Source organism: Urocitellus parryii, chromosome 1 (genome assembly GCF_045843805.1).
Source record: "Urocitellus parryii isolate mUroPar1 chromosome 1, mUroPar1.hap1, whole genome shotgun sequence".
Classification (NCBI taxonomy): Eukaryota; Metazoa; Chordata; class Mammalia; order Rodentia; family Sciuridae; genus Urocitellus; species Urocitellus parryii.
Genome location: NC_135531.1, coordinates 136,830,468 through 136,854,197, shown reverse-complemented (window position 1 = coordinate 136,854,197; position 23,730 = coordinate 136,830,468). Strand labels below are relative to the sequence as shown.

Genomic DNA, 23,730 nt, shown 5'->3' with positions numbered 1-23,730 from the left:
GAAGTATTTTTTCTCCTGGAAGAGAGGCGCTGATTGGCCTCAAATAACTGACAATCTGGTGTAACGAAAATTTCCAATGTAAACTTATTTTCCTTTGGTTTCAGCAATTTTAAATCTATATATAGAGATATGTTTGTCAGAATTGCATTGTTAGCCTCCCCTGATAAACTAATCGTCTCACACTGTCACTGCCAAAAGACACCTATTGATGGGTCTCACCCCCCTGCTGATTGCCACTCTCTTCTGTCTCCTAGTATGCCCTGGCAACTTCACCCACGGATGCGACGTTACCTTAGAAGAGATCATCAAAACTTTGAACACACTCTCAGGGAAAAAGGTGAGTAGCCTATCTGGTACCATCTCTCCAGATGTTCTGGTGATGCCGTGGGTAGTTCCAGATCATGAGAAAGACATAGTTTGTGGGAGAAATTGATAGTGGATGTTGGTGGCCAGGCAGGGAGCATAGCAAGACTTTTCCCTGGCACTTTCTTCTGGGGAAGTCTGGGAAGTTTTCCCAATGTGAGGGAGTGGGAAATGCTTATGAGGGATTTCTCTGTCCTGTCGGAGGCTAACTCTGTCTCTTGCTCTCTCGTTCCTCCTTGTGCCAAAGACTACATGCATGGAGCTGATGGTAGCAGACGTCTTTGCTGTCCCCAAGGTAAGAGGCTGTTCCATGGTCTGCTTTGGCAGATGAGTGACTTGGGAGAGGAGGGCTATCCACAAAAGTTTGAATGGAATATTTCTTTAATGAAAAATGAACAGGCGCAAATTAATTATAGGGTGTTAAATGTTTTCATATAATCGGAATTCTGATTTTTTACTCTTAAGCATGTTTTGAAGTTTTCGGTTTCACTTGTTTTAGAAGATACCTAATAGAAAACTTGAAGTTTGTAATCCTAATTCAGATCTTGTCAAAGAAAAGCTCTCTAGGATTTAACTCAGCATTGGGTATAATACCTGGAACACAGGAGGCACTCAATACATGCCTGCTGAATGGGAGAACTTTTTTTTTGGCCCATGCAGTTTTGAGAACCAAATACTCTCACAAAAACAGATATTGAGATTACAGGTTGAGGGCGCTTTCACTTTGTCTAAGAGACTTCCTATGGCAACAGAGAAGGTATTGCCAGAGCCCCTTCTCTCTCACAGCCTGGTCACCTAGCAGTCTGCTGGGATCTGGGGATGGCTCTCCAAAGACCTCAGCTTGCTTGGTCCTGCCAAAGCTCCTGCAGCCTGGTCTACCTCCATCCTGCCAGATAGAGTCCAACATATTCCTGCTTCTTACTGCTTGGGCATCTCGCCTTTCTGCCTCCTGCAGTCTCACCACCCCCCATCTGTAGTGGGAGGAGATAGATGTGACAGCTGATAGTGCATTTTCTCTGACAAACACATGACTATAGCCATATCAATAGCTTTGTGCACTTCAGTTCCTGTTTTCATGGAAACACACAACTGAGAAGGAAAGCCCCAAAGCCTCAATTCACCAGTGGTCCCTTAGCTACCTGCTTGCCATGTGAACTAAGGGCTGACTTGGCCAGCAGGGAAGCCCCTGTTCAGCACCCAGGCCATGAACAGGGCCCCTCCTACTCCACAAGGAAAACTCTTCTTCAGCTTTTTATCTGGACTATCGCATTTCACTAAAGATTATTCTGAACTCTGATGCAGGATAAGATTCTGAAGGATAATATATATATATATACACACACACACACACACACACACACACACACACATATATATATATTTACACACACACATATATATATGTACACACATATATGTAATTTTATATATATATATATAAAATCTCTAAGTCCTTCCAACCCATATGGTACCCACTGGAAGCCAAGAGTCCCTGGATTGTGCCTTGGGTTCTCCCATGGCCTGCTGCATATGGAGAGGGCTGTACCAAAGCCAAGGAAAGGGACCAGCTCATCAGCATCTGGCCCTCATGGAGGTAGGAGGGTCTGGAAGTGAGAGAGCCTGAGATTTTAGCCTCAATTCTGCCATTAACTATCTGTATGGCCTGTGACAAGTCTTCACACCTCTCAGAGCCTCAGCTTCCACATTTAAGGATATGAAAGTGATCTTGAAGGTGATTTGAAGGTTGATTGGAATGTAGCTCTTGAGTTAGTGGAGAGGGTTAATATAAGATAATATAACCGTGATTAAAGTCACAGATTGGGTTGTAGAGAAGTGATGATTCTGAGGAGGTCCAGCAGTTGGAAAAAACTTAAAATATAATCTGCACTTCTGAGGAGGTCCAGCAGTCACAGGAGGTCCCCCTGTGATTCTGGACTGCATCTAGATGACCCCTCCCCACCTGCTGACTCCTAGTTCTCACACACAGGGTGTCTTGTGTGGCTGCTTTCTTGCTAACCCATCTCACAGCCTTACCCCAGACTGTGTCTTGTCCTGCTGGAATTGACAACCTCACTTTTCCATTCTTTTCTTTCCCTCAGACACTCAGCACTGCCTACTTATATATTAAGATGTTTCTGAGTGGAGAAAGAGTATTATTTTCAAAATCCCACAAAGTAGTATATGGTAGGAAAAGCTACTTCTTTGTGTTCCCCAAACATAATATCTTTCTAAAACCAAGCATATTCATTTGATTTCTTTTGGGAATCAAGAATTCCAGTAGTTTGGCCAGGTGTGATGGTGCACACCTGTAATTCCAGCAACTCAAAAGGCTAACGCAAGAGGATCGGAAGTTCAAAGTCAAACTCAGCAACTTAATGAGGTGCTAAGCAACTTAGAGAGACCATATCTCAAAATAAATAAATAAAAGGACTGAAGATGTAGCTCAGTGGAAAAGTGCCCTTGGGGCCAGTGGTCACATTTTGAGTCTCTTTTTTAGCAGGTCTGAGCTACAAAGTGTGCTGGGTTGTCAAAGTATGCTCTGTGAGCCACTGCCAGACCCACTGAGGCAGGAAGTTCCACAGGCAGATGACAAGAAGTCAGGGATGGGGTGGAGTGTTGTTCTTTGGCGGCAAAACCAATAAGCTAAACTTTTAAGGTCTTTAACCAAAACTGCCTTTAGAATTAGTTCCTTTAAAATTTTTCCATTTGATGCAGATTCTTTTCAATTACAATTTTATCTTAATTACTTTTAGAAAGTTCTTTGAAAAATATTGTTAGAGGGTTTTTTTTTTCCTATATGATGTAGCTATAGACTGATTTAAACTAATAGGCAGTTTAATTCCCAGGTTCCAAGCCAAAGTTCCAGAAAAGTCTCACTAGGTTTTGATGAGGAAATAAGCAGAGGGGCTCTTCTTTCTGCCCCCTCGGATCTCAGGTTCTCTCTTCAGCAGCAAGGGTCTTGCCCCTCCTTGCTCACCACACAGCCCGGAGCCCCTGGCACTGCTCTCAGTTGGCAACTAGAGTCAGAGACCAGGAGTGACTTGCAGCTGGTTAACTAAGGGTTCTTCCATCTGCCTGCCCCTGGGACCCCAACCCCCACGTGGGAAAGGAGAAGCCTGTGTAGTCTGGGGTTCTGGTGCCTCAGTCTGGTTCTAAGTCTTCTTGGAAAAACCTTAAAATATAATCTGCACTTCTAGAATTTAGTCTTCAGAAATGAGATGAATGCAGAATCACTCACTGCTACATTATTTACAGAAGCAAAAAACCTGCTACCTTAGAAGATTGACAAATCATGGTACAAATACATGGGAACAGTGGGTTCCTATGTAGTTCTCGGTCCCACTTATTATTTTTTTTTTATGCAGTACTGGGGTTTGAATCTGGGAGTTCTTCACCAATGAGATTCATCTCGAGTCCTTTTTGTTTTTATATTTTAAATTTTGAGACAGGGCCTCACCAAGTTGCTCAGGCTGATCTCCGTCTTTCTATCCTCTTTCTTTGGCCTCCCAAATCGCTGGGATTACAGGCATGTGTCAGCGCACCTTTCCTAATCCCACTTTCTTAAAAGACTTAAATGGCTTCAGAAAGTGTTTTTAGTGTATGTTGTGTGAAAAGATTATGAAACAGTTAGTTCCTATTTGGGGAAAAATGTGTTTTAAAAAAACCTGGGAAGATATTTACCAAAATATATTAGTAGTTATATCTGGCTGGTGGGTTGAATGAATTTAATTTTGTTAATGAATGAGGTAATGTTACATTACCTTGATAATTAGGGGGGTAAACACAACTGTAAGAACTCAGATGCTTCTCATGTAAATTCCGAGGGGATCTTGTCATCGCCCACTCTGACTCAGTGGGTCCAGGGTAGGGGACGGGAGTTGTGTTTCTAAAAAGTTCCCAGGTGATGTTCATGCTGCTGGTTTGGGGACCGAACTTTGAGTAACAGGGGCCCCAGGCATGTCCTGGCAGAAGCTAGAAGCAGCTTTTCATCAGACTTGGATAAAGAAACTGGGCCCAAGCTAAGACCACTCTGGGCTCTGTGCCTGTGTTCTTTAATGGAAAATGGGAGAACACTCAGGCCTGGTATAGACTAAAACACAGTTCCTCTCCCAGGTTCCCAGCAAGAGCTTCTGTGCTGCTTGTACATTCCCTTTTCTAAGGCTCAATGTCCCCAAGAAGAGCCATGTGGCCAGACCCACATCAGCACTGCCAGCATCCACTCTATACCATTTTATGCCCAAGCCTTGTTATAGCAACTCTTTCCAAGTCCTAGCTCAATGGTGTCTTTCCAAGAAGCCTCCCTGATCTCCCCAGACCAGACTCCTGGGCACCTTTCCCAGAACTGGGCACCTACCTCATGCTGCCTGGGGACATGCCTGAACTCCTCACTTGGACCATGCCTTTTACACACACGCTCTATCTCACAGGGAGGGTCACGTGGAAAAGGCTATGCAGTGCAGGCCAAGGACAGGCATTTGTTTATCCAACAGGTATGTTGGATTCCAGGGAAAGCTGGATTTTAACCCCTTGTAAGAATGAAAGCACCTAAGAGCTCACGTGGGCATTTCTCATGGTGCATAGACGCGGCACCAGATGGCCCTGCATTCAAATCCCCACTGCCATATACCTACTTGGTGACTTTATTCAGGTACCCCATCAGCAAAACTTTCCAAGGGAAGAGAAACTTGGAGGTTCAGAGGAGAAGGTTGCTGCATCTCCAGGTAATAAATAGAGGTTCTTTATAGAGATTTATGACTGACACCAGCCTTTATTCATGTCACAGAAAGACTTGAATGTAGCTCCACAGTTGAGCAAATTCATCTCCATGTGTTTTCCTAGGAGGAGGAAACAAGGAGGAAAAATCTCTCTCCCATGCTCAGAATAGTGTAGCACATGGCTCATCTAGGCCATTTCTTGTTCTAGAACACAACCGAGAAGGAAATCCTCTGCAGGGCTACAACTGTGCTTCGGCAGACCTATCAAGACCACCCGGTGTCTAGGTGTTTGAACAAAAATGGAAAACTTGACATTCTCAAGCTCCTGAGAGGACTCTACAGGAATCTCCGAAGCATGGTCCAGTTGGTAAGCTACACTGTCCTACTGGCGGGTTTAGATTGTAGCTGCTGGTGGACAGCAGCCTCTCTTGTAAATGACTCTCCTTATTAGTTGTAATGCCCTTGATTAATGAACCCATTCATTCAGCAAGTATTTGTTGAGGCTTTACAAGTGCCAGGTGCTGGCCTAGGCACTGGGGATAAAGTGTTAAAGATCGGGGGGCAGAGTAGGGACTCATGAAATATTCTAGTGGGGAATTAGACAAAAGAATCAGATGTAATCAGATGTCTGGTTGTAATACTGGCTATGAACGAAAATATAGGAATAAAGAACATAGGTCATAGGAGGGGGGTTAATTTAGGAGTCAGTGATATATTCTGAGCAGATACTTGAATTAAGTGCGGGAACAGGCCACATGTCTTACATACAGAAGGAATAGCTCTTCAAAGGCCCTAAGGTGAAAATAAGCTTCAAGTGTGGCTGCAGCAGAGCAAGCGAGGGAGGTTTACTAGATCAGCTCACACAGGCCTTTGGATCCTGCCCCAGGTATGGTGGAAACACCTGTACGGGTTCAGGCAGGTCACTCTGGCTCCCATGTGAATACACTTGAGTAGGAAGTGAAGAACCAAGGGACTGCTGAGAGGCTGCCACAGTAGACCAGGCTGAGACCAGAGAGGTGGTTCGATGTGGGGTATAATGAAAAATAGACCCCAAAGGATTTGCTGACAGGTCAATTGTGAGGGTTGGGGGAAAGAAGTAAAAGGTACCCTCTTGTTCCCCGCCTGAACTCCTTTGGGGATTTATAGAGACATGGAAGACCTGGGGCAAAGCAGGGTTGGAGACTGAGCAGAGAAAGAGTTCAACATTGTTCATAATGAATGCAAGGTACCGAGTAGAGGATATGGCTCAGAGGTAGAGTACTTGCCTAGCATGTGCAGGGTCCTGGGTTCAAACCCCAGTACTATACCTCATCCCCCCCAAAACTGAGTGGATAACAAAGTGGAAATGGTTAAAAAGGCTGGAGCTTAGGGGAGAAGTCAGAGCTCATAACATAAAATGGAGAGTCCTCTGATAAGTGCTAAAGTACAAATGAAAGAAAATAGAGAAAGCAAGAGATCCAAGGCCCCATTCCAGAGGCGTATATAGAGGTCAGGGAAGAGGAGGACTGAAGACTATCACCAGTGAAGTGGGAGAAAATCAGAGTGTGGTTTCAGCCCTGAAGGGAAATGAAAAAACCCCTGAGCAGGGGATGGACCATGTTCAACATCCTGACAAATCAAGTGAGATGGAGGGAGGGTGATGGCCACAGGTCTGGTGTGATGGAGGCCATCAGTGATGCTTATGTAAATGGAGAGGAGGGATGAAAGCCCACCTGGAGTAAGCTCAGTAGAGCATGGGTGGGCAGAGGTAATAAAGAAGGCACAGTGTGTACGGAAAACTCTTTTGGGGTGTTTTGCTATAAGGTTGCAGAGAAATGGAATCGCAGTTGAAGGGCAGTTGCAGAATGAGGAAGGTTCTTGAAGGTGGGGTCTGTTCAGCATGTTAGTATCCCAATGGGAATAATCCAGTAAGAAGAGAGAATGGATGCCACAGGAAAGATGGAGAGTAGGGCCAGAAGTCTTGCAGCCACGGTGGGTGTTGTCTAACGCCAAGTGGAGGACCTGGCTTTCGAGAAGGGCAGGGACATTCATCCCCACACTGCCTACTGCTGCATTTCAAAGGAAAGCTAATGAATAGGAGCTGGCACAACACACATTTTCTTTTAATTCTCTTAATTAATTTATGAATTAAGCACTATTGTCTCCACCTTACAAAAGGAGGAACTGAAGCTTTTATAAATTAAGTCGTTTGTCCTAAGCTATGCAATTAATAAGTGGTAGAGCTGAGATTCATACTGGACTGGAGGCTGAGTGGTAGAACAGCTACAGCTGTTCCATGGGCAGGAGGGTAACATGACATGTCTCGTCACCGTCCAGGTGGCCAGGCAGTGGCACCGGGCACGTCACATTACTCTCTCTGAGCCTCTGCTAGCTGTGGCACACTGTCCAGAGACTGTTGCACACCCTGAAGGCAGGCAGGGGTTGGTGCTACAGTAACCAGCTCTGGAAGTGGAAGTAGCATCCTGCTGGACTCCCAATCAAGCTAGAAGACAGGAGGTCTCAGTTTGCCAATTGTTCAGGCCACGTGAGCTTGACCAAGCAGACAGACACAGTGGAGAGACTTGGATGCCTACTCATGCAAGCTAATGTAATGTTTCTTTTGTAGCACAACTGTCCCGTGAGTGAATCCAAGCAGAGAACATTGAAAGACTTCTTGGAAAGCCTAAAAAGCACCATGCAAAAGAAATATTCACAGTGTGGAAGGTCCAAGTTTTAATTTATAAGTTTTTAATGGCTTTATTTTAAAAATATTTATATATTTATAATTCATTATAAAATAAAGTATATGTAAAACCTAAAATGATGTTTAATGGTATTGGCTATGTTTACTCAGCAAATGAAGTTATGGTTTGCAACTTTTAGGGAAACTGATTTAATTTTTACTGAAAAGCAACAAATGGTATAGCAACAGACCACTTTCTTTTCAAGGAGTTCCCTGTCTAATTGGGGACATAAGGCACAAGATAGCTAAAGAATAAAAGGTCACACGAGATATAAGTGATTAGAGTGAGTCTATGATTCCTCCTGACTACCACATTTTTCTGAGTCACAAAAGTATCAAAGGGATGCTTAGAACATTCTTCTCCCATTGGGACAAGGAGCATTTTATTGAATCTGTAGGAAAAACAAGTAATCCTTACACAATATATGGCTCTGAGGTGAATAATAAAGTCATAATAATGCACTCTCTTGATTTTCAAATCCAAGAACCAACCAACAGACAAAGCCCAGAAGTTATGGTTAGAGAACAGGCTCTACCTGACAACACAAAAGGCATAGCCCAACATGGTCAGAGCAGAAGCAAAGAAAGAGGTGCAGCACTAACACCCCCAGTCTCAGCAGGGAGGGGCTCAGTTAAACAATAATAAAGTTGATGGAACCAGACCAAGAGATTAAGGTGCTCAAAACTGCAGAGATAATAGAACTAAAAATAATTTACTCAAAAAAATTTGGAAAGGAAGTCAGGCATGGTGGTGCATCCCTGTGGTTCAGCTCCTCAAAGTCTGAAGAGGGATGATCACTTGAGCCCAGCCTGGGCAACACGGTGAGATCCCATCTCAAAAACAAAACAAAAGCAAACAGAAAAATACTTGGAAGGGATAAATTAGGGGTAAAGCCTCATTCTTTCAATGGGGGAAATATATAATATTTGAAGTTGACAAAAATAGAAAGAGTGGTCCTAGGTTGACAATTGTCGTAGCTGGGGATGGGGATATGGGTCTGCTTTTAAATCTACTTGAAATTTTTGTTTAAAAAAGTGAAAAAAAAACAATAATGAATCAAGAAATCTTTGGATTATGATGATAACCACTAGAACAGAAACAAAGGTAGGATGGTTCGCTTGGAAAGCTATTCAGATGGGAGACTATTGCCTTTCGTGTGTGTGTGTGTGTGTGTGTGTGTATGTGCATGCATATACATAAATGATTGCATGTATTTTAAAATAGAAGAAGAAATAAAAACCTAACAATAACTAGTGTGGGAGAAAATGTGGAAAAACTGGAACACATAGCTGGTGTGATTGGAAAGTGCTGTGGCCACTTTGGAAAACAGTTTGGCAGTTCATCAAATGCTTAAACCTAGTTGATGGGCTAGCAATTTCAATCCTATACCTCCCCCAGAGACCTGAAAACATATGTCCACACAAATTCCTCTACACAAATATTCACAGTAACATTATTAACAGCAGCAAAAGGGTAGAAGTAACCCAAATGCCATCAACTGAGGAATGAATAAGCAAAATGTGATATATCCATACAATGGAAGATTATTTGATGATAAAAAGAAATGAAGTACTGAGACATGCCCAAAATGGATAAACTCTGGAAACGTTACGTCAAGTGAAAGTCGCCCAGGTCCAGAAGGCCATGCCTGGTAAGATTCTAATTATACAGAACAGGAAAATACACAGTGGCAAATAGTAGGTGGAGCAGTAGATGGAAGAAGGGGGAGTGACTGCTAACAGGTATGGAGTTTCTCTGGGGGGTGATGATGATGTTCTGATTTAAGACAGTGGTATAGGATGTACAATTCAATAATAGAATAATAAAAACCACTGAAAATGTGAATTATATCCCAACAAAGTTCTTTATTTAAAGAAATTAAAGGGAGAGAAAAACAAAATCAAGTGTCAAGACATCAAAATTTTCCTTTTGATGCATTCGTTGCAAGAGTATGGAACTTGTAACAGTGATTGAGTGCTTTTCATCCTCGCTTACACATGTGACAAAATTAATACTAGTTCTAAAATTACACCAAAATATACAACATCTTTTTAACCCTTTCAAAATAAGGGGAAAAAATCAAAAGCTTAAAGTCTCACCCTGACCACAGCCAGTTTCACCCTGCCCACATAAAATACCAGCATGCCAAGGGCAATAAGTAACAGAGAGAGTCATGGAGGCTTGTAAGACCAATCGGAGAAGATACACGCTGAAAATTTTAATTTCCTTTCTCCTTTGATTGAGGCTCATTTGCATTCAATGGCTAATGTGAGCTGTAGTCTGCCACAGGATATGAATTGTGGGTTACACTTTGGGTATGAGGCCAGGATGATAAAGGAGAAGCTGTCAAAAAGAAAGAATTAGAATAGGCCACAGAAAGGACTCGTGCGCTCGAGCCAGGGCTGTGATAAGATGAACTTGGATGGTCAAGGCGTAACTAACATTCCTGTTTACTTCCGGACAGGAAGTCCTGGAATCTGGATTTAAACATCCCACAATGACTTTAAATTTACCAAGAATACGAATCAAGGATACACATTTTTAAAAAAGTGAGTGAAGACAAATTGGATTAAGATGGCATTTGAGTAGTTACTTAGGCAACTTAGTGGCAGCCAGTGCCTGCTCAATGGGACAAACCTCTTGTCTGTGCAGTCTGTGACATTGACAGCAAAGACCAAACTCCACCCTTGACTAGGCTACCTTTACTTTTGGCCCAGGAAGTATTTACCTCTGAAGTCTGGCAGTAAGTATTTATTGAATGAATGAATGAAAAAAACCATTGGGCTCATATCTATAACTACATGTCTCCCTGAAATATTCTTGAGTCACAATTAGAAATGCTGTCCTCTAATAAAAATGCCACAGGGACTTTGTTTTGGATCTGTCCATGCCATGGACTCTGACTTTGGTTTTCCTCTGCCTCTGCCAAGAGTCTCAGCTAGCTGCCAGAGAAGAACACTGAACATTCACCTTCCTTTACCTCAGCCCTCAATGTGTTCATTCTCCAGTTTTGAGGCCACCTGCCCTCTGAGGGAGGCTGAGTTTTGCAAGGGCTGGCATTCCTGTGTTCCCAAAGACATTCTACTCAGCATAGGGCAGGTGCCTAGTAAGTAAAAAGGAGATGTACATGTACAACATAATGGGCCAAAGCAGAAGAGACACATTAAAAAGAGGACAACTTTTAAGTAGAAATCAAGGCAATACATACTTGTAAGGCAAAACACAGTTTGTAAGGCAATACACAGTTTCTGTAATGACTCTGGCACTTTTGGATTGGATTAAGCAATATCCTCTTGCTAAGATACGTATCAACCCTGAGAAATTTTATTCAGTTTGTAAAGTCCCAGTTAAATTCTTTTGTACAATTGGAGAAATAAGAGCCTTTGATTACAAACTAAAATTTCCCCAGCCCTTTAAAAAGGGATGGGGGAGGGGAACAGGTGTGGAAGAATGTCTGATCTGTCATATTCTGTAGTGACAGCCATAAACGTGTTTGGGTAAGGCAATCTGATGTTCTGATAACGTTGATAGAAGTAACATGAAGATTGGGTCACAGGAAGCCCAAGATAAATGCTGAGAGGAAACAGGTTCTTTTTGAAGTAGCCTCTTCATAATCATTTTCCCACACATTTGTTCAACTTCCGAAGGAAGAACGAATACCTGATTTGCTTTGCAAATGAAAGAGCTTAAGAACAAGATATTCAGCTAATATTGTAACAAGTGTGTTTGGAGGCTGCTCCAGCTCCCTTTGAATTCAGGTTGGGGCTTCAGAGCTGTGCTAACTGTTCCCATAAGACAAAGGCTGTGGTCTTCATTTATTTGGATATACTTGTTTGATAGTTGGATTAAAAATGACTTATTGAAAAAGATTAGAGCAGAAAAATAACAAAAATGTTATTAGGGGAGTAGAAGTAGAAAGGGAGTAGAAGTGATGATCCAGAGTCACACAGATGGTACAAGAGGCTACCAAATTTTATTGTCCCATCAGCCAAAGCAAAATTCTCATCATTTTACCTAATTCTTGCTTTTACCTAATACTTAGCTTTTAGAGATTTAATGAGATGACATGATGGACAATGTGCTCAGCCACCGCCTAACGAAACTGGCAGTTGCAGAAAGGAGCACCTTCGTGGTATTTCGTGAAGCTCTGAAATTGAGGGGAGGGGCAAAGCTGCAAAGGTGGCCCTACTTTTTACCTTGCTAAGGCCATGGCAAGCTTTTAATTTATTGTCATGTTCTGCATGCATCTAGGAGTTTTATATAAGCTGGCCACTGTGAAAAGAAAGAGAGCAAGCTCTAGAGAGGCCAGAGGAATCTCCTCCTCTACATGAAAAAAAAAAAAAAAAAAAAAAAAGTACACTTTAAAAAATCCTTTGATACTAGCCATGGAAGGCTCAGGAGTCTGAGGCAGGAGGATCACGAATTCTAAGCCAGCCTTAACAACTTAATGAGGCCCTAAACAATTCAGCGAGACCCTGTCTCTAAATAAAACACAAAAAAGGGATGGGGATGTGGCTCAGTGGTTAAGCGCCCTTGAGTTCAATACCAGGTACCAAAAAAAAAAAAAAAAAAAAGTCCTCCTTTGAAACTAGTCCACAAATCCAAAATTTCTCCAGACCCACTTTGAATTTCTGATAGCTGCCTGGCACAGTGCCTAGTAATTGGTGTTTGTCAAAAGAACATGTGATTGAATATAATCCAAGAACTATGATTATTTTGGAGATGCTCTAAGCTTATGAAGAGTTTTGAAATGAGATCATGGTCTTGTTACCAGCAGGCAACATTACCCCTGACTTTCCATGGGATACTTTCTACATACACATTTCTTCACGTTATGACCTAAGAACTGGTTTTTGTTCTCCAAAACCTAATGAAAAGGATAACAAAAATTGGCTAAAATATTTTTGGTGAAAAGGAAATTTTATCAATGAGAAAAAGTACATTTAAAAATACTTCTGCCAGGCGTGGTGGCATATTCCTATAGTCCCAGTGGCTCAGGAGGCTGAGGAAGAAGGAAGGATCACGAGTTCAAAGCCAGCCTCAGCAAAAGCAAGACACTAAGCAACTCAGTGAGACCCTGCCCCTAAATAAAATACAAAATAGGGCTGGGCATGTGGTTCAGTGGCCAAGTGCCCCTGAGTTCAACCCCAGTATTCCTCCCCCCAAAAAATTTCTTCCAAATTTGTTTCATAATGATTTCTGTTTAAAAGACCCACAACATTAAGAATTTCTGGGTGTGAAATTAAAAACACAGGCCTCTTTTAACCACACAAAATTGAGATGTTAAGCACAAAGAAACTGCTCATTAATGTCAGGCTCAAAGTAAACACAAAAGTAGTTCAGAAAAAAAGACCATCACTACAGGCTTTATAAAGGTAAAAGATTTTATTTCTTATCTAACCATGCTGCATGTGTACATACAATAGTGATATATACAACTTGAACAAATACAATTTATACATGAAATACCATGAAAGTGTGGCTTTTAAATTTAACACAACAAACTTGTACAATTTGTAATTTTGGCCAGTATACAGTATTGTTAGTAATGCTATTGAAGTTATTAAGGATTTAAATTACACTAAAGTTAAGTTCAAAGGCACTAGAAAAGATCTATGTTTTCTTGTAGTATTTTACGAAAAAAGAAAAGTTAAAAAGGAAAATAAATGCATACATTAAGAAATTGGGCAGACACTGGCGTGCTTAAATGTAAACTCTACCCATTCCTTAATTCACAGCCCTGTAGGAAAGAGAGGGACTTTCCTTAAAAATTAAGGGGAACACATGTGCCACTACATAATGACTATATACTGTATAATTACTTATGTTCTAATTTTAAAAAAGGAATTAAGGGGAAAGATATTAAAAACAGACTAAAAAAAGAAGCAAAAACAAAATCCCCAAGCTATAATAATTTTAAAAACATGTTACAGATGATATTATAACACTTCCTTCCCCCAAAGTAATGTTAAATTTTTTGAAGAAAAAATTCTTCTTTTTCTAAAAAGTACATGAAGTAGCTTGTCAAATGAGTTCTTACTTGTGCAACAAATGTGTAGATGCAGAAGTCCGCCACCCCCCTTAAGGAATCTTACACTTCACAAGAATCTAAGCACAAATGGGGAATACCATTATATTTTAAATTACAACTATCTATATATATATAATTACAAGGTTTACTGAAGACCATACTTAAACTAAACATGGTAGCAAGGCCCCTTTTAATAAATAAATATTGCTTTTTAAATTAAAGGGAAAGAGAATATTTATTCAATAACCTATTATATACTTGTGACATTTTAAATCTGCACATTTACTTCAAATAATGAGCAAATTTTGTTGGTGTATATTATTTTAGGAAATTAACACTGAATTTATAAAATATTTCATTTGTGAAATAAAACACAGTAAATGTGGAAAAAAAACAGAACTACTGTGACTGGAGCTAAATGAATAGCTCTGAAGTCAGTGTCCTATATATTCAAATGGATATTCAGACCTGGCTTGAATATCTAATTTTGGTATATTTGAATATTTAATGTCCATCTGGCAGAATCAGTTCTAGCATTAATTCTTTTTTAAAAAAATTGCTAAAGCAGACTGCTCAAGAATTTCTCAACATTTGACACTTCATAGATTTCTTTTTGTTCTTGTGTTGGGGTGGGATAGAAAAAATATTTTACATACTGTGGCTTAAATTTCTATAATGTTTTAAGCTTAATTCAAAAGGTATTCCTTTCCTATTAAATAAACTGTTGAAGGCTAGAAACATGGACTTTTAAAAAGAAAGAGCATTGGTCACTTTTTTCCTTCAGGTAAAGATATCTGTAGACTAATTACTAAAGTTAAGTGTGCATCATCAAAAACATTTTACAATTTCCAAGATATTCTACTCACATAAAGTCTTGACAAGACATACTCACCTCAAGTCTTCACAGTACCTAAACAATGCTCCTCAGAGCAAAGTTATATACTTCTAACTCTCACACACACTACAAAGAAAATGCTGCCAAGTGAAATGCAGTTCTAATTACCTAGCAAATACCACACAGGACATTCAGGACTCCACTTCCAGAAAGCACTTCAAACATATGGACACATTTTTACTACCACCTCACCAGTATTCTACCTCCACTTACCACCACTCTAACAGAACTCTAACACCCCAGTATAATTAGTAAACTAATGTTTAATCAAACTTATTTAAATAATGTTAATTTAATAAATCCTAACTTGAGAAGTCTCAAAACCTTTGCAACTAACACGTGTCAGGGGTGATTATGAAATTTTAAAACTCACAGAACAGAAGACTAAGTGGTTTAAGAATAGAAAACTTTTACAAAAAAAAAATTAAAATTTTGTTAAGTAGCCAACCAAAAACAAATTATCTATTTCTTAGATTACTATGAAATGAATAAATATAATTTTTATATTGAGAGGAATATGGTCCAACTGGGCATATCAATAGAAGAAATTTAGAAAATATTTTCTTTTATAAAATATTTTAAAAAATAATAAAGTGGTGTTTAGTTTTTGTTTTGCGGTACTGGGATCTAATCCAGGGGCACTCTACTACTGAGCTACCTCCCCAGCTCTTTTTATTTACTTTTTAAAATTTTGTGACAGGGTTTTGCTAGGTTGCTGAAGCTGGCCTCAAACTTATGATCCTCCTGCTGCAGCCTCCTGAGTCATTGAGATTACAGGTGTGCACCACAACATTTGGAAAAATAAAATGTTTTAAAGGTCAAGGATTCAAAAAGATTTTTCTGGCTTAGTTGCATTTTCTGGAAAATAAAAGCCCTTTTCAATTGGGATATAGGTAATTTCCATCAAAATTTAAAACTTATACAAGGGAAAGCATACCCAAATCATACTTCAGAGAGAATTTTTAAAAAATAGACAATACAGGCAAAGATACTCCTTTACGTTTGTACAATTCAATGTTTCAAGAGAAGATGATGCCATAACAATAAAAAAGTGTATTTAATCGAACTCAAAGTAGCAAAAAAGGTCAGAAGAGATCGAAATGAAATATATTTTCAATATTTGGTTTCAAAATGTATACTTGCGAGGACTGACCATTGAATTACAAAATTTTCTACAGAACATGAATAAGATCAGTCATCTCATACTTAAATTCAATGAATATTAATATAAAAAATAAAATATATATGAACAGGCCAACAGGGTTGGTGTTAGGACGGAGTCATTTCTTACATGTGCAGCCCAACATTTACATATAGCAGCACAATATGGGGTAATTCAACCTGCTACTTTCTACATGCAAAACAGGACATACTTTTTTTTTCCCCTGTACTTTGAAATTATTTATCTAAATATAGAGTAGTTGGGTAAATAGCTAACAGACTTACATTACATCAAATTGCAACTCTATAGCATGAACTGCTCCCCCAACTTTCTGGTACAGTACAGTTCAAGAGTAGTATAACAATCTGAACAATCACCAATTGTACAATTTTAATATGTTAACTTAATGTATATGTTTAAAAATTATGCAAATCATTGTTTCCAAGTCTTATATCATGATAGTTTTCATTATTTGAAATTACACAGAAGTCTTCAGTGTTTTAATTAAAGATTTGTCCAGGCATAGGAACATCACTAATTTTTATTGTAACTTTGATTCTATAACATTTACTGAAGTAAAGAACCAATTACTGTCTCAGGCTTTGCAGAACGCTTTCTGTTTGAAGAAAAAAAGAAAACATGAATGCTTTTAAAAAGACAAAAATGCAAACACTTTACAACATGTAGTAGAAAAATAATGGGGTGGCTACAGAGTCTGGAAATTGGCTGACATCACACCCCAGTACACAGGGTAGTGAGAGATTGGGGAGATGCTAGTGTCCAAAACTGGACTAGACAATGTGGCCACATCAAGTAGGTTGCACGCTCCAGTTTGGAATCTCTTGCTAATCTCTTTTGGGCTATGCTAATGGCACAGGTGGATTGTGTAAGAATCAGACACAAATCATCTTAAGCAACAACTCACATACCTATGTAGGGACTGATGGAAATGCTATATTATTGTACTATTTATGCAATTAAGCCCAGCACAATGAATTATGTATTTCTAATGAGGACTATCACATTGAACACACCATGTAATATAATATTGATGAACCATTTATTGTATATATTTGCCTAGATTTATGGCTATCTACAATTTTTATGATACAACAGGATATTTCTGGTATACAAAGATGCTGACTTTGGCTCACATAATGTTAGCCCACACTGTTTTTTTTTTTAGCTTAACCTAAAGCTAAGCTAAAAAAAAAAAAAAAGGTACATATTTAAAAATGAACATTATGGAAGCCATATCCAAACAGCTCATCAAATTTGATGTTTTAGGTCTACAAAATAAAAAAGTAACTAAAAACTGAGGGATCTCATGTAAGTAATCTGAATTTCTTGCTTCTCCTTAGAAAAGAGAAGATCCAGAAATAACGGGCCCTCTATTCCCACAACTAATTAGGAACTTTTAAAAGCATAGCTCTCCAGCTTGCCCCAGTCCCCTCAATTAGCTACTTTCTACTATGCCAGGACCAACTATCTTACCATCATACTTGTAGTGTCATATTTCCTAGTAACTGCAGAGTTAAGAGGAAAATATTTCTAGTAAAAGTGGAAAAGTAAAAGATCTAAAAGAATTTGTGTTTCTTAGAACTGATTTGCTTCATTCCTTAATACTGCATGTGTGTCTTTGGTGGGCACATGAAAGTTTTTAAACCGCTTATCTAAATGCTGAAGAATGCAAAAATTTGTACACTTTAAATGTGTAACTGATTTCCCTACCACTAGTTCTATTACCTCAAGTTTAAAAGTATTAGGTTATGTCTATGAGATTGTATAATAAAAAAAATTAAAAACACACAACTTCATCTATTATAGAAAAGTACATGAAATCAAGAAAAAAAAGAAGCTCGTTATCTGCTACAATTTCAGGAGCTCCGATGCAATTAGCCTAAACAGGCTGCACAATACTTGACATAGGAAAAATGGAGAACAAACTCCAGCCCAGGACTGATTTCCTTGGGCTTATGTGATAATACATGAACATTACCATGGTCATAACCAACTATCTTACTATCATACTTGTAGTGTCCAAAAAAGTGGGTAAGATGATCAAAGATTCCATTATGAGAGAGGAAATAAAAGTTCTTGGGGTTGTGTTTATGATAGAAAAACTAACCAGCTGAACACAGTAATTTGGGAGTCTAACCAGGCAAATTAATTAACATCTTGCTAGAAAAACTAGTGTAAGAATTAAGCAATTAAAAAAGATAGTGATTCATTAAACATTTGGAAAGATCAAAGTGGATTAAAAATAACTTATATTACTCTAGAGGGCTAAAGAAGTTGGAAGACCTTAATTCTTTAGTCAGATTTTACTTGCTCAAATTGTGACTACATAAGAAATTTGATTTTTAACTTATCAACTAAAATATTTATCATGCTAGATAAATTTTAGTTTCCTCTAAGTGTATTAATCATCATTTTATTGGATTCAAGGATGGTCCTTACCTTCTCCCTGTTTTTGGCCTTGTTTTCCCCTTTGATGTCCGTGGCCTTTCTAATTTCATCAAAGACTGACGCAAACTCTCCTCAGTATAGGCAAGATACACATGGGAAAGATCTACTTCAAAGGGCTAGTGAAAGAAAAATTAAACCAGATACTCTTTAAAAAGTTAAACCAGATTTGGGGGAAGATATAAAATACTGAACAAACACCTAGCCAAAAAAAAAAACAGAGAAGATAAAACTAAATAAATATTTAAAGACTTCTTCTAATTCCAATATCTGAAATGTATTCACCAAAGTTTGGTGAATTAGAACATCTGAAACACTATAAATTTCCTCAGACATAAAGAAAAACTATTACTAACTTCCCCAAACCTTGTTCCTCTTCTTGTTGACCTAGAACTAGAACAAGCTTTGAAAGGGAAGGCAGATGCATTCTAGTCTCTCACCATATCCCCATGACCTAGAGAGGTAAAAAGAAGATTCCAAAGAGTCTCTCCAGGCCATTCTTGTGACAGAAATAAGCTGGCCATCAGGATAAGCCTGAGAGTGAGCAGAACTGTCGTAACAACTGCTCCATCCTAGAGGAGCCCACTTTTCAGCAGAGCTGATTAACAGATACCAGGTTAATAGCACACTGTAATGACCCACATTCCTATAAAGAAATATATGTAATTTTTTTAAAAAAGTATTCTTACATCTTTCTCCTTTTTATCAGGTACTGGTGTTTGCTTCCTCATGTTATTTCCTGTATAGGCAACACATTTCTCAAAAAAGGAAAGGGTGGGGAGGAAGAAATGTCTTAATTAGTAATTAGTACTGTGAATTAGGCAAACTACTGTGAGATATCCTGATGTTTCACTAGTAAAACATGATTTGAATGTTGATACAGAAAAGGAACCAGAGGTCAATCAGTTCCATATCTCCTGACCTAGGCCATTTCTACCACATGATCTCTGTTACAGTTAATTAGAAAATCATCTTAAATGCCCTACTAAATTCTCATCTGATTCATCCTCTGGACCACTTCCCACCTCATGGCAGCCAGCGCAATTTCTAGTCCAGAGAAAAAGTAGTTCACATTATTTCATGAAAGGATGAAGATAATACTCACTAGCTGCCATTCTCCTATGTCTTCATTCCAGTGTACATAGTTTTCAATCATTTCCTTTCAAAAGTCAAGGACAGTTCATTTTTAATATTTAATAGCATTTAAATTATTGAAAAATAGTCATAGAATGCTTAAGTGACAAAAGTTTCAAGACATTATATTACATGATACTATTTCTATTAAGTTTTAAAATATACATTCTTAGGAACATGTGTAGGAACTATTAAACTATATAAAAATAGGGCTAGGGATATTATTATTCAGTGGTACAGCACTTGCTGAGCATGTATGAGGCCCTAGGTGTCATTCCCAGCACCACACACACACTCTCTCACACACACAAATATGTTATACTGTATGTGTACACTATTGTGTGTGTGTGTGTGTGTGTATATACATTTACATATATACATATGTCAAGAGAATGAGAACACAGGAATCAGAATGATGGGTACATTTGGTTGGAAGAAGCATGGGTGGAAGAATGTGGGAAGCCATTTGGTTAAAAGTAGGTTACTGTCAAGGTCCTAGCTTTTGTTTTGGGTGATGAATTCACTACAAAATAACTAACTAAATTAAAGCAGACCATCCAAGGACAAATAAAAACAGTGGGCTATGTATCCAGTATTAATTTTATACACCTGAGGTCCAAAGGAAAAAGTACTAAGGCTTATTTTCAGACAAATATTGGGAATTCAAAACAGATTTTTAGGAAAATCATGTTACAAAGTTGATTAAAATGAATTGCAAAGAGAATTTTTGGTTATGAAAAAGAGGATAAGATTTTTAAATTATACTTGACTAAGAATCATCATACATTTGGAGATGAATGGTGGTGATGGCTGTACAACAATATGAATATTCTTAACATTGCTGATCTGTACACATTAAGGATGGTTAAAATGATAAATTTCATTTATGTTCATTTTACCAACCAGACACACAAAAATTAACATCCATAAATAAGGCAAAATAGCCTAGGGGTTCTATTTACTGGACCTATACCTTGATTCTGATTGCATTTACATGAATCTGAATTCTCCAAATGAAAGAGAAATTCTTAGATACTTACATATTAAGGGAACCTTAATTAGATATTTAGATATTAAGGGAAGTTAACCGAAGTTAACTGGCATTGTTCAAGAAACTTTTACAGATAATAGCTAAATTAAATTAAATTACAAATTTCATTTCCTTTATTTAACCCCAGTCCAGTGACTAACATCTAGATTAGAGAACTTCCTGCTTACCTGATAGTCCTGAGGTATGAAGTTATCAATAATAAGCATTTGAAGTCGAAGCTCCCGGCTAAGTTGCCGAATGTTTTCCAGTAGGCCTTCAATTTCCCTCTGATGTTCTTGTTGGAGATCTGCCATCTACCAGAAAATCCATAAAAATATTATAAATAAATAAGATTTTGAGTACAAAAGTTCCTCTGACATAGGACATTGGCTTGTCAGACCTTATGCAGTTCTTTTATAAAAATAAAATAGACTGACACTATCACTATGTCAAGTTATTAGTCAAAACTGGGGGAAAAAAAATTAGTTTGATAGCTAAAACTAAAAATTGCACATAAAGGCAAAGTATTTTATTTATTTCTTTAAAACTGTAAGCTCATGTTATGATTACATATGCATTCTTAATCAAAGGAATTTCTTCTTTAAAAATTCAGAACTAGGGCTGTGGCTGTGGCTTAGTGATAGAGCACTTGCCTAGCATGTGTGAGGCATTAGGTTCGATTCTCAGCACCAAATATAAAAAAATAAATAAAATAAAGGTCCACCAACAACATCAACAACAATAAATATTTTTAAAAAATTCAGAACTACATTTGTAGATCATTCTAAGAAACCAACCTCTGACTTTGCAGCCATCAGCATAGTCCAAACTTTCTTTAATTTCTTGGTCTTTCCCTGTGCTTCCTCTTGTAAACTGGTATATTTTTCTTCAATATCTAAGCGTTCTTGCTATGATAAAAATTGGTAAACTTCAGAATCACTTTAAGACACAAATTTAAATTATTTTAAAAAGTTAGTGACTATTATCTTCAAAATAAACCATACATCTGCTTTTAGTGCCTGTCTCCCAGTTATTTAGGAGGCTAAGGCAGAAAGATCACAAATTCAAGGTCAATTCAGGCAACTTAGTGAGGGCCCATCCCAAAATAAAAAATAAAAAGGGCTGGAAATGTAGCTCAGCATTCTGGTTCAATCCCTAGAACCCCACAACATACACCCTATTTCAAAATTTTATTAAGATTATAGATATTAAAAGATAAATAACTTAGGCAACGAATATTAAACTTAAAGCAAAAAGTCATATCACCTCTTTTTCCTCAAGTTCTCTGCGAAGCTGCTCTGCTCTTTTCCTCCTTTCTTCCAGCTCCATGTTAGATTCTTCAAGAAGTTTTTCTTGTTCCTCAGCTTTGGCCAATAAATCAACACCACCAACAATTACTTTCTTCTCCAGAGCAGATAATTTTTCCAGCAAAGATTGATGCTCTTGTCTATAGATTCAAATGAGAATACTCTAAATTCACTGATCAGCTACTGTTCTAATAATGGCATTTCCCAAAATTTGATAAGAATTTTAGGTGTACAATTTCAAAATTAAAAAATAATTATATAACATCTCTATGAAACTATACCTCTGTGTAGTTTTTAATTCATTAACCTCTAATTCAAACTCACCAATATTTTTCCTCCCACAGAGATTAAATAATTGAAACAGATTTAATCTTTAGAAATATATCACATACATGGCATTTTCTACCCCAGAACAGCTATACTTGAAACAACAATCAAGCTTTTAGTTACTATTCAATTTCCCTGCTCATATATCTTATGAAAACTATTAGAAATTTAAATCATGAATTCATCTCAATTCAATAAAACTCACTGAGCTTTAAGAAGATCTTTTTCCCGCTTCTCTAATTCAGCTCTAGCCTTGTTTCTTTCTTCTTCTTCCATGTCAAGCTTTGTTTCAAGTGCTTTTCTCTCCTCATCAATTTTTGCTTGCATTTCAACCATCTTATCTGGAGAAACTTTCTTTTTACCTATTTGAGTCATTTAATTGCAACAATCACTAAAACAAGTGAGTATTTCAGACATGTAATTATCTTTGATACAGAACTGACTAGACTCCTCAATAATACAAAATATCAACATTTTAAGAAAATTAAACTGATAGTATCACTCATTTCCATTTATGTTCTAGAAAAACTTTTATTTTTTAAAAATATTTTCTAGTTGCCGATGGATTTTTCACTTTATTTATTTATATGTGATACTGAGGATCAAACCCAGGGAGGGCCTCACACATGCCAGGCAAGTGCTCTACAACTGAGCCACAACTCCAGTCCTAGAAGAACTTTTTAATTCACTGCTAAATTCAAATTGTTGTTCAAATGTACAATTATATCTAAGAACAAAAGTAGGTTAAAGAGAAGCAAAACAGATGGGCTGAAAATAGGGAAAGAAAGAGTAATAGGAAAGCCAAATAAAATAGCAAAAATTTCTGTGTCCCCAAACAATACATATAGGATAAAAAAGAAAGCAAAATGATTCTTCAGTTTCTTTCTCCTGATAATTAAGTACAATCCACAAGTGGCTTCTCAAAAACCGTCTCCCAAATAACATAAATTAAAGACATATATAGATATAAAATACAGATAAAAAATATCAGAATTTCTATCAGGTAGATTTTAATTTATTCTTGAGAGTTTTAAAAATTTATTATTCAGGGTTTTTCTAAAACTTTTGTTTAATAAAATTATTAGAAAGTATTTTCTACCACATAGTATATTTCTAAAGAAAGAAATTCTATAATAATTATACAAGTTACATAGTATTAACCAAGCATTTTATAGCTGATTAGCTGTCATGATTATCATCAGATCCTAAATGAGCAACTAAAATGCTCATTACTATGTCAAACTCAGGATCCTAAATCTCCCTAACTCAGATTAAATAAGTGTCAAATATAAGCAGAAATACTACCAAATAATAAAGCTGAAACATAACTTCCAGTTGATCATTTTGATTATAATGTCTAAAAGTGTTTTATATACATATAATAGGTATTCAATGAAAGTTTACTGATGAATTTCAAAAATCATGAAATTCATATGTAAAATCAAAAAGAAAATAAAAACTAGCTTACTAAAATGGTTATGGAACTGAATCAATGACAATTCATTTCTGGCAACTATTTCTCAGAATCATATGTTCCTTCAGAAAACCAATCAAACTTTTCACAGAATTGATCTGAG

At 37.7% G+C, this 23,730-nt stretch overlaps 2 protein-coding genes across 3 annotated transcripts in view; one reads left to right on the top strand and one right to left on the bottom strand.

Annotated features, from left to right (window-relative positions):
• Positions 1 to 208: 208 nt before the first annotated feature.
• Il4 (interleukin 4) lies at positions 209 to 7,794 on the top strand. The gene is made up of 4 exons (XM_026400180.1): positions 209 to 337; positions 611 to 658; positions 5,287 to 5,445; positions 7,684 to 7,794. The coding sequence occupies exons 1-4, from the start codon at positions 209 to 211 to the stop codon at positions 7,792 to 7,794; spliced, it is 447 nt and encodes a 148-aa protein (XP_026255965.1).
• A 5,414-nt stretch (positions 7,795 to 13,208) lies between these two features.
• The window catches only part of Kif3a (kinesin family member 3A), a 44,303-nt gene continuing 33,781 nt past the window's right edge, over positions 13,209 to 23,730 (bottom strand). For both annotated transcript variants that reach the window (XM_077801794.1, XM_077801800.1), the window contains 8 exons: positions 22,359 to 22,515; positions 21,786 to 21,966; positions 21,317 to 21,427; positions 20,708 to 20,833; positions 19,461 to 19,514; positions 19,045 to 19,113; positions 18,350 to 18,474; positions 13,209 to 16,505 (listed from right to left, as the gene is read on the bottom strand). In XM_077801794.1, coding sequence (XP_077657920.1) covers positions 16,457 to 16,505; positions 18,350 to 18,474; positions 19,045 to 19,113; positions 19,461 to 19,514; positions 20,708 to 20,833; positions 21,317 to 21,427; positions 21,786 to 21,966; positions 22,359 to 22,515 — 872 coding nt within the window. In that variant the 3' untranslated portion in view covers positions 13,209 to 16,456. The remainder of the gene's footprint in view (positions 16,506 to 18,349; positions 18,475 to 19,044; positions 19,114 to 19,460; positions 19,515 to 20,707; positions 20,834 to 21,316; positions 21,428 to 21,785; positions 21,967 to 22,358; positions 22,516 to 23,730) is intronic.

Bases quoted from the DNA above. Each gene is read 5' to 3' on its own strand.
- Il4 (XM_026400180.1), top strand. From the start codon at position 209: ATGGGTCTCACCCCCCTGCTGATTGCCACTCTCTTCTGTCTCCTAGTA. The intron at 338-610 runs GTGAGTAGCCTA...CTTGTGCCAAAG, and splicing joins ACACACTCTCAGGGAAAAAG to ACTACATGCATGGAGCTGAT. The intron at 5,446-7,683 runs GTAAGCTACACT...TTTCTTTTGTAG, and splicing joins TCCGAAGCATGGTCCAGTTG to CACAACTGTCCCGTGAGTGA.